This window comes from Haliotis rufescens, unplaced genomic scaffold (genome assembly GCF_023055435.1).
Source record: "Haliotis rufescens isolate VD_foot unplaced genomic scaffold, xgHalRufe1.0.p SCAF_8, whole genome shotgun sequence".
NCBI lineage: Eukaryota > Metazoa > Mollusca > Gastropoda > Lepetellida > Haliotidae > Haliotis > Haliotis rufescens.
The window spans coordinates 16,990,734-17,002,491 of NW_025964372.1; the positions used below are offsets into that span (position 1 = coordinate 16,990,734).

At 39.8% G+C, this 11,758-nt stretch overlaps 1 protein-coding gene across 1 annotated transcript; it reads right to left on the minus strand.

Annotated features, from left to right (window-relative positions):
• Positions 1 to 251: 251 nt before the first annotated feature.
• On the minus strand, positions 252 to 3,935 carry LOC124144856. The gene is made up of 2 exons (XM_046514462.2): positions 3,691 to 3,935; positions 252 to 1,268 (listed from the first exon to the last, which is right to left on the minus strand). The coding sequence occupies exons 1-2, from the start codon at positions 3,898 to 3,900 to the stop codon at positions 396 to 398; spliced, it is 1,083 nt and encodes a 360-aa protein (XP_046370418.2). The 5' UTR covers positions 3,901 to 3,935; the 3' UTR covers positions 252 to 395.
• Between the last annotated feature and the right edge of the window lie 7,823 nt (positions 3,936 to 11,758).

Below are 11,758 nucleotides of genomic sequence, written 5' to 3' on the forward strand. Positions count from 1 at the left end.
CAATTGGGATACGATGACATGCATCAACCAAGTCAGTGAGTCCACCCGATCCCCGTAAGTCGCATCTTACTGTAATCAAGGGCTGCTGAAGACCTATTCGAACCCGCGCCCTCAAAGGTGAAATAGTGAGTGGGTGAGTGAGTATGGTTTTACGCCGCTTTTAGCAATATTCCAGCAATATCACGGCGGGGGACACCAGAAATGGGCTTCACACATTGTACCCATGTCGGGAATCGAACCCGGGTCTTCGGCGTGACGAGCGAACGCTTTAACCACTAGGCTACCCGACCGCCCCTCAAGGGTGAAATAAATAAATAATGATAATAATAATAAGACACTTGTACATAAAATATTAATACAACCAGAAATATAAACGTAACTTTGAAACCATGAAATCAAAGATCCTTCCGTTTCCAGCTCTGCCATGTGTAGGAATACTGAAAAGTACGTCTGTGTGTCCTAGACAACAATGTCGTGATCTGGCAGTAACGGCACTTCTCACTGGCTATTCCCGGAAGGTCAAGGTGAAACTGAAACTGGATATTTTTCAGATATTTCACTATTTCGGATGATATCATCAGTTCAAGCAACTCATATTCACACCCCTCACAGTTGATTGTGACCAGATCTATGGGGTTGGTATACACACCAATATGTTCAAAGAAGCCCTTGATTTCATGAATATAAGCTACCTCCTTCTTGGTCTTGTTCGACGCATGTTTCGCCCGAAATAGTGACGTGGCATCGGAATCTATATTCAGAAGTAAGGTCTTGTCCTTCTTGCCGAGACCAAATTTGAATAGTTTGTATTTGGGATTACTTTTATACCGCCGTTCCAAAATAGTGTAATAACGGGGTACAGGTTCGAGAGCCAAATAATGAGGGTTGTATTTCTTGATAAGCTTGGCCGCATCTTGACCAGTGTATCCTCCAACTTCTAACACCCGACTGTCAGTTGTTAAATAGGAATGACTGTCAACACGCTCTATCTCCATCTTGCGGCGATTCATGGTCGCATGTGTGGCCCTGAAACTGGCAAAGTTGGCCTCACATGTAGAAATCTTCATTTTCTCTTCTTTGGTTTGTGAAATGTTGACGCCACATCTCTCCGAAAAAAAACGTTCGGGGCCATGGCTAACCTGGTGTGCTGACTGGAAGATGACGGGTGGTACCAAGACTCCTTGCCATGCGGCCAGTGACAGACCAAGAACGATACCCAGGAGGACGAGAGCAAATCTCCGCCAGACCGCAGGGGACGTCATATTCCTCTAAAAAAGTGAAAACAAATATCATTCATACATAATTCATTTTGTAAACACATTTGGAACGAGTGAGTATCGTTTTACACCGCTTATAGCAAAGTTCCAACAAAATCACGGCGGGGGTTACATGTTATACCCATGTGGGGGGTCGAACCCATATCCATGTGGTGAATTGAACCCAGTTTTTTGGTGTAACGAGCAGGTATCATAATGAATTCCATATACACCAGCAAGGCGTGAGAACGCATTTCTTGTCCATTTCTGGAAACATTCCGTTGAAAAAACGACAAGGGTAGATATGGATTTCTTATGAAGGCCTAGTGGGAGCATAATTTTATTTTTGCTAAATCGAAATAAATATTTACTCGTTATTTCGAGGTTATTTCTCGTTACTTCGATTATTTTCTGGTAATGTCATTTTCGTTCTTGTTATTTCAAGCAGAGACCGTATACCTATATGTGCCATCTGTTTCAAGTCTATTTCAAAAACTCTAAATTAGATTCACGTTGATTGCAAGATGGACATGACTTGTTACAGTGCTTTTTGTGACTTTTTTCAACTTTCCTTTCATCTGCGTATGGGTGTGGCATTTGGTGGATCTTGGGTTCAATTTTAGCAAATCAGTGTCGATCTGATGTGATGTTAAGTGATATACATTGACACATTTTACTGTGTCTAATATTAATTGCATTGATGTCTAAAGAAAATTTAGTTTATGTATTAACGTCTCTGCTCAGAACTGGCTTGTTTGAACAACAATGGATTGAAAACGAAAATTGCATTGATCTTAAACATAGTTAATTGATGTGATTGGTTCTATATTATTTTGTTGTTGTTGTTGTTGTTGTTGTTGTTGTTTATACAGTAATGAGTATTTAATACTTCTACTCAGTTATTAATTTTCGTTATTAACGTTTTATACAGGAATCTGCAACAGTACAAACCTGACAAATAATAAGTCAGACGATCATGGTTCAGTCCATTTACATAAATAAGGATGAAACTGATTTCCTAATGTTCCGACATTCATTTCTGTGGGAAAATTGAGATGTAGGCACAATAAGAGTGATGGGTCACATCTTACGGTCAATTCATGTGTTTTTCATCTGTTTCATACGGTCATAATATGATTCTGCAAAACTATGTAAAATGTGTATCTACCCTCCACGTCCTGTCATCGATGTCCTACGGAGAGGTGGCGATACCATCACTTTCATGTGTAGAACTGTATTGCCATGAGGGGTTGGGAGAGATGTGAGTGATATCTATCACCATTTAGCGATACGGTCATAATATTTTTAGGCAAAACAATGTGTATAGCGCACCGAAAGCCTTACATTTTCATGCACCTCACTGTCACAGTTCTAATATATCTATATAATTATGCAAAACGATGTAAAACAAACCGAAATCCTTCCATTATCCATGTTCTTATTTCAGAAAAATCCGGCTGTTTACACACAAGAGAAATGTCCGGTCACATGATAAGCCTACACATGTGTAGTCATTGGAGCAGAAACGGAATACGGCGAGCAGTGCCGAGTAAGCTCGGGGGTTATCGGCTTCTGCTCACAAACAAGGCTTCCGAACGAGCAACGTCCTGTCCCTTTAATTTGTCATTTACACCACAGATAGCATCATCAATTTAAAAACCACGATTAAAGTAAGAAGTTCTTCTAGAATGTGAAATAATGTACATTTGAGTATAAAGGTTAGCATCTCCATGTGGGGGAACAAGAGGGGGGAACAAGAGGGGGTGGGGGAGATGTAGCTGATATCTATCACCATTGAGTTATTGACTGGCAAATGATTCCAATTTCCAATACTATCCCAAGAGGATGGATGAAGGATGGAAGTTTTGTAAGACACAGAAAATAAAATATCAATTCGCAAATCTCTTGCTGAGCAGGGGGTACGGTGGCACAGTCGTCTAAGGCGCCGCGATTCGCCGTGCAGAGTTGCGTCACTTGGGCACGCCAGAAACCTATGATTGTGGGTTAGAATCCCGGTTCGCCCCGATTATGTTTCTAGGTTTGTCAGCACCATACCCGTGCTCGTGGGTTTCACCGAAGTGGTAAACGTCTGAGACCTGCATCACTTCGGGATTTCCTCCCACATTAAGCTGACACGCCATGATATAACTGGAATATATACATACATATAATGTGAGAGGTGGGAAATTTAGCTACGAAATCAGAAGACTCACAGGAAACAATAACAAACTCCTCGATTCAACAACGAAAGAGAAAGAAAGGATAGATAGTGATAGGTAATTTATTAATCATGGCGACGACTGTCGTCTCTTAAACATTTTAAAAAGCGCTGCGGTAAGCAAATAATATTGAACAAGCAACTGCAAGTAACAAATGTAAAATAAACATAGAGAATCCAATGTTATTTAGGTAACAACACACAAAAGGGGCTTACCTTAAAGTAGACCGAAGAACAGTGAAGACAGATGACGCACAGCAGTGTGTGCGTTCCAAATTGTATTACGGGAGCAGAGTGATTTGGATGGATCTGCCCTGCTCGTATTACCCAAAATGTGGATGACGTAGAACGCACGTTTTCTTGACGTTTCCTCTGATTGGTCAAATTGTATCCTTTTATATTATGGCATTGAATTGAGATATACATTTAAACAAGGGAGCCTAAGGCAATTGAAACCTTGGCTGGACTACTTAAGGCAGTTTATAGACCAAGCTAGTAACACCTCCCAATACAGCCCAGAGCATTTGTTATTGGCAAGCCCAGGAGATCACCACCAGCGGTAAATTAAGCACCAATTACACTACAAACAAAATATCGAACTGGTATTACAACTCAGGGAGTCAGATGCCTCTGGGTAGTGTCATCAGGGAAAGGTTTCATCACCGTGGCAGAAGGCATCACCGCCAACAAACTACAGAAGCAAGTACCGGATATAACAGGCACCCACGTCCGCTACACTAGCAAAACTAAACAACAACCCAAACTGAAGACCCCCACCCCCACCCCCAAGGTTCCAACGGCCAGGAAGGAGCTCAAGTATTCCTCTACCAAACCTAACGGTGCTGTATACACTCCACAACCACTAAAACGATAAACGCAAACAATCTACGTGTACCCAATTTCACTTCAAAGCGACATTCACCACTACTAAAGCCACACAAAAAAAACCGAAGCGATATTCAGTAAAACAACATCAAGGCTCAACTGGCATGGTTTCTATGTCATCTAATAGCAAATCCCAAAACAACATCTCATCCAGCGTATATAGCAGCTGCGTATCTCAATTTGTAACCATACAAGTATGAAATGCTAAAAAGCAAAACTAATTATCTTCGAATGGTAGTCAACAACACCAAATTCATCTAATACCAAAACAACAACTTTAAAAAAAGTTCTTAATAGTCTTTCCTAATGACAGGCACAAATCTACAAATCTTACAATGGAAACCAAATGGTCTCTCACAACACAGTCCGACATGACCGGCCCAAAACAACAAGAGGCCGTGCGGTTTAACCTCGGTTTGCCGGCACCCTGAATGTTATGATAAGAGATTAAATGTGCCAGCAATTTAGAAGTTTATCTAAAGGATTATAGGGACCAGTGAACCCTGCTTCATTAACGGTGACGCGTGGCTGACACGAATTGGTGAACACTTTTCAGTATAATCAGTGTCAAACGTGAGTTTCATATCATGCTGAACGAATTTATTAATCATTTAATCAACTATGGCTATAAAATGACGAACCAGGAAGGATAGGGTGTCAAAATGGCTAATGCACAGGTTTAGGTGAGATTTGTTGAAAATAAGCATGGTGGACAGAATTTGGTGTACAGATTCCGTATAAAGAGCAGAAGAAATACAACAATTCACTGGCGTTGCTGTATGAAAGATTGTACAGCAACTATCAATACAGCAAACAACATCATCACCACATACGGCAACAACCACAATTAATTGACATTATAAAAAAAAGAACAGTGTTTTGTAGAGTCACTGCTCCTGCAAATCCAGGCTGGTGGGTCACTTCCTCCAAAGAGGAGGAAGTACCACAATGCGGATAGCGGTATTGAGAGGGAAAAGCAGGAGTTGTTGGCAGAGCTCAAGTCACCAACAGAATATGCTGATTCGGTGGCAAGATTTATTGGTTTGTGAATTGTATGTGAAGTGTAAATAATTAATTTAATTTCTGACTTTAAGTTTATATATTTTGTATGTATGAACACATGTATGATTTATAATGTATGCTGTATGTACATGAGAAATAAAATAACGAAAGTCATGTTGCCCTCTTTTAAATCCCTTTTTAATCCTCATAATCCCTCTATTGTACACTTGTCAGTAACGGTTGGGTAATTTTTAACCCAGAACAATAGGTGCCGGCAAACCGAGGTGTCCCCTTGCAGACAAACAAGACCAGCACGGACTACCATTGGCCGAGTTCTTAACAACAACCAACCGACCACAATCGACAGGGCAATAATCAAACTACAGTCAGGGCACACTAAACTAAACACCTATACAGGTAAAACCCTCACTGTAACCAAATAGAAACACCTGAACACGCACTATTACACTGCACACAACACAGAGCAACCCTCAAATCCACAAAAAAAACTATAACAAACAAATGTCTCTGGCAACACTTCTAAACCCACTAAACGACCTACAAAACGCAAATGCATTAGGCATTAGGCATTTTCCTAATTAAAACTAGAACGCATCTAATAACTACAAAATCATTCTATACCACGCTAAAACCCTAAAACAAAAAATACATATTTAAAAACACAACACACAACCACACTCCTCTAGTTCCCCAACCTATATCACGGCATTCTTCCAAATGCCAAATTTCCCCAAAATTCAATAAGCAACCCTAAAGTCCCCCAGGTTGCCCTTACTTTTCGGACATACCCTACTTGGCAAAACCACAAATTGGCCTCTCTCTCTCTCTCTGATTCTCGCCAAAAGAGATCCAATCTCACCCCCACAGGCAAGGATCCTAAAAAGCAAAACCAAAAATCTAATAAAAGAAACTAAACGCGCCCACTGGCGAAAATTCATTTCAAATTCATCCAAAACTCAAACCCTAAGGCTATGTGGCAGAAACTAAAAGCAATCAAAGGCATAAAATATAGTAGCAAAATACCTAATATAGACAAAAGTACAGGTCCAAAACATAATAAAGTGCAGGGCAAAAGAAAGTATACACTTTAAAACAGGACTTGACCAAAATATTACAAACCTTATCAAAACGTCACAGTCAACTACGTTCCCCTATTAAAATTGTTTTCATTTTAAGCTATCACCAACAAGGATGTATACTTTTTTTGGCCCGACAGTTTAATAGGTTGTTCTTAACCTCGCTTTGAGCACATGTATGACGACGTGTCAGCTTCATGTAGATGAAGAAGGAAATCGTCGTCGTCGTCATCATCATCATCATCATCATCTAAGTGATGCAAGAGGAAGACATGTGCCAGGGGTTCGATTCTCTGCCGCGTCATACTAAAAGATGTTAAAAGCTGGTACTTGTTGTTACCCTGCCTGGCGCTCCACAGCCACACACGGATTTACACAAACACGCTTGCATGCATGTCGCTACATAAGTCAAATAATCTTGGACACGGCGTTTTACCCCCATTTCACATAACCTCACCTCAGCCTTAGGGGCGTCTGAGATTGACTGAGTGTCAGCCTCTTTGACTTGGTTGATTCTCCGCAATAGCGTCTCTACATTTCCTCAAAGAATTTTTATTCATTACCAAATACTACCTCTTCTCATTTTGACCCATGTTTTTCAATACTTTTTGCGTATAATCTTAGAAAAGGAGTCTCTTAAAATTCCTTGAAGTGCAGGTCTCATAGGTGCAACTAATACAGAAATGTACCTCAAGCTATTTACACAGCTTTTGCTGAAGGAGTGCAAAATAATTGTGACACATTTTGCTCAACTGGTAAGTTATGGTTGTTTGTTCTGATTTATTTTTTTTTAAAATAGGGTACGATATTGATTTTGGTAGTTTCAGATATTTTTCGATTGATGGTAAGATTTTAAAGCGTTGATAATACAACAGTATCAAAATTACCATATATTTTTCTTTTTATCAAATTCCAATATATTCTACAACTTTACATTTAACATTCCCAAGCCAGTAAACTCTACATAGTTTTCAGAACGTGTATAATACTAGCTGGTAGGCTATTGATATAGTGCTATTGACATTCTAGACACGGTTCGCCAACTCCAGACGGTTGACCAGCCGTGAACAATTGACACGCCAAGCCCGCATGTCGAAACTTGCATAATATGACAAACATGTGTTAAGTGTATTGTTAAAGATCCAAACTGGACAGACGGATATGACCTGCTTTCAAACGTGGACAGGAGGTCTCGGGTATAAATAAAAAGGTAGCTCGCCAGGTCTCTATGGTGCAATCGGTCTGTACTTAAAGGCAAACCAATCAAATTCGAAAAATCCGCAAATGTTCTTGGGGTTATCCAAGATCATCACCTTACTTGGAGTAAACATATAGAAAACTTGGAGTAAACATGTGGAGAACTTGGAGTAAACATGTGGAAAACAGGTGGCATAAGGGCCTGAACGTATTGCTGTGTAATTTCAGGCACATCTTGGGGTACATCTCGGGACACTCAGGTAGACCTATACTAATTGCTATTCAGATGAAAAATAGACTATGGTTGTAAGACCTTTCAATCGGCATCAAATACTGTCTTGGGCCGCCTCGACAGAATACAATACAGAGCCCTAATGCTGACCACAGGTGCCGCAACAGGTACTTCACTAGAAGCACTACAAGTAGTAACAGCAGAACTTTCATTGATACTTTGAGCAGGCAATGGTATCGTTCTGGGGACGAACATCAAACCATTTGGTGAAAAAGTTATGGCAAGACAAAAACACCCGAGAAGAAGCCCTAGCTTGGATAAAATCCCTCACAAAAGCCATCTTGGATATTAGTACGTGAACTCAACCGAAGTCACAATTGTAATGACATTCAACCAACAGACAATCACTAAAAAAATGGTTACACCCTCCCTGGACCTTAAAACGCCCCAAAGTTGACACAGCTTTAACATCAGAATAACTGAGAACAGAAAACCCAACCATATTACGATCAATAGCTGTCACTAATATTCAAACTTCCTGAGACAGCTGGGCCCATATATACAATGCAGTCATCCTATCAGACTTCAAGCCATCAGCGGCTGAAACTCAAACTCGAGACCAAACACAGTCAATATTATTCTATATCAATATACAAAGCTATCAAACAAGTCTTCGGTTATAGACGGTCATTCAAACAGACTGTTTCAATAATAATGGCCTTTCGAGCTGTTTGTTATAGAGCTCCCCAATGACATTAACGTTAATTCAACATTTGAGATATGTCATTTTCTTCCACATAAACTTGGTCTTGATAAAACGACGGTGAGGCCACACCAAGTTGATATATTTTCGATACAATTTAACACCACTTCCGGTTACAATTTAGTGAGTGAGTGAGAGAGTGAGTTGGGTTTAACGCCGCTTTTAACAGTATTCCAGTTATATTGCGGCGTGTCAGCTTAATGTGGTAGGAAAGCCCGAAGTGATGCAGGTCTCAGACGTTTACCACTTCGGTGAAACCCGCGAGCACGGGTATGGTGCTGACAAACCTGGAAACATAATCGGGGGCGAACCGGGATTCGAACCCACAATCATAGGTTTCTGGCGTACCCGAGGGACGCAACTCTGCAAGGCGAATCGCGGCGCCTAAGACGACTGGGCCACCCGTGCCCACATTAATTTAGTGTAAATACCTTCGTTTTCATATTCAGTTTGTAAAAAACATAAATGATTACTTCGTAAATCATTAAATGCAGGGCAGCTCAACAGAAAATGTAGTTCATCGTCAATTACACCAGTATTACAATGTTTACAAATTCTTAAGGAATAATCTAATCCATCTCGTCTTTCTGTATTACATCTTAATGGCAACTAACTTAACGGTAATAAGCATAAATATAAATATGTATATACTTTTACTTAAATTACGGTACTCGATATTGTTAAATTGTCCATGCTCGTTTAAGAATTGGATGCAGTGATATTAATGGTCAAAGCAAAGACATATATCAAACATGGCAGCATGTTAGTGCGGTTTTGATTTGGAGTCTCCACTTCACTTCCTCTTAACTTGTCCTACGTATCGTAACATTAGAAGCAGTATGTACTACTGTGTTTTGATCTGAAAACAACATTGTATGGTAACAGGACCTAAAGAAGAGATGTCAACCACAATATACCTATGTCTGTCCATGATGTTATAGAAAATAGTGGTGGTTTTGTACATTGAGTACAGATATATGTTAAGCTTATACACATATGACTATAGTTTTGTACCACGAGTGGTCTTCTTACAATATAATTGGCATTGCTTCATGACCTTAAAGTTTTCATGTCAACACAAATGTAATTATGTAACAGGGAGCGGCATTTATATAATCCCTTTCAAGTTAAGGTGAAAAAAATATGTTTAAACTATACAAATATCTTACTCATAACATTGAACAAAGTGATACATCTGTAGTTATTTCGATCATTCACATTACCCTTCTTAAATAATCGTACAATCAAGCATGTGGTCCCTTTCTCGGGAAAAGTACCTGTATGTAATATCTGGTTGAATAAAATATGTGACTAAGGAAGCATCAATGCACCTAAAATACTCTGCAGGAATACAATCGTTTCCTGGGGCTTTACCAGTTTTTAGCGTTTCTACAGCTTTTAAAACTTAAAATTCAGTAAAATCACAAGAAAGGTCATCGGGTAGTTGTAAACATGTCACACAGGTCTCAGGGTCATGATTTGTGAGATAAAAATCCTCTTCTTCAGAAATGTTAGGACTGGACAATTCATCTTGGTTTTCACCATTGTATAAACTGCTGAAGATTCTCCGGAGTCTTTGGACCTATGTTGTTTTCAGTAAACATTCTATAAGATAATTTCTTAATTAATTCCCCAAATGTCTAAGTATCCTTCAACTGCAGCCTAAGATAAATAGTTGACAACTAATATTTGAAATAACTGCTGTGTCGAATGACAAAGATGTTTAACTTTGTTTTGGCTTCCTTAAATAACAAGAAACTTAAGTGAGTGGAATATTTACGAAATAAATTAAACTTAAAATATCTTTTCTCTTTTCCGTGTTTCACATTCCGAATCAAACCCCATTTGGTCTTATTATATTTGTTATATACCTGTGAAGATGGAAACTACATAGTCCTAATATATTTACCAGTTTATCAACAGCAGCATCAACACTTACATATACCCTTATAATATTTTTTAAGCATTTCTTGGATGGTTAGTTTCAAAATTCATCTCTAGCCTCATCTTGCCACTTGTGCTTTAACCTGTGTAAACGTGTAGCACTTTCTGTTTCAACAATGGGGGAAATGCAATTCTGGAATTGCCTTAACATAAGTGAAATAGACAGATGATCAGATGTTGTACTGGGTATGTCAGTAAAATGTCCAGTGTACTGGAAAAGAGACGTCGATGTGCATATATCGTCAGGGGTACTATAGCCATTATGACATATATACATATAGGCAGAGTTACGGAAAGCAAATGTTAATCTTTCATTACAAATACGGATATCAAACGGTTTACATAGATCTAACAATTGTCCACTGGAATTGCCAACGTTATGTTCGTTTTTTTCGCCAAGGTAATTTAATTATAGAAACGTTATATCTAATATTATCCAATGGTAAATATTCTATACATATCATATCCAATGCAGTCCTCCTCCGTACAGGTTCTAGAGTTAAGATAACCACATAGTATTCGCGGATGGCGTGGAGACCGCCTCTGTGGTGTAGTGGTAGAGCGTCCGCCCGGAGATCGGAAGGTCCGGGGTTCGATCCCCGGCCGCGTTATACCCTAAAAAGATTATATTTATTGTTACCCTGTCTGGTGCTCGGCATTAAGGGGCTAAAGTCAAGGACTGGTCGTTGGTATTCATGTAAAACTGCGGCATGGAAGTGAGCTAGCACTATTAATCGGCATCAGGCCGGACTAATGCAAGCAAGCAGCCAAACACACACACACGTGCATGCACGTCGCTATATAAGTGCAATAATCTTGGACGCGACGTTAAATCCCATTTCACCTCACCTCACCTCACCTCACCTCACCTCACCTCACCTCACCTCGTGACGGGGCGCTCGGGTAGCCTGGTGGTTAAAGCGTTCGCTCGTCACGCCGAAGACCCGGGTTCGATTCCCGACATGGGTACAATATGTGAAGCCCATTTCTGGTGTCCCCCGCCGTGATATTGCTGGAATATTGCTAAAAGCGGCGTAAAACCATACTCACTCACTCACTCACCTCGTGACATTGATATTCCATTTTCAGAGAAGTCAGCATATTTTCTAATAATTCTATACCATTATATTGATCCTGAGATTGAGGTCTAATATAAACAAACAA

What these genes read in the sequence shown, in the direction of transcription:
- LOC124144856 (XM_046514462.2), bottom strand. Translation starts at nt 3,900, where the DNA reads ATGTATATCTCAATTCAATGCCATAATATAAAAGGATACAATTTGACC. An exon ending in GTTCTTCGGTCTACTTTAAG is followed by an intron (nt 1,269 to 3,690) that starts GTAAGCCCCTTT and finishes TCACTTTTTTAG; the next exon opens with AGGAATATGACGTCCCCTGC.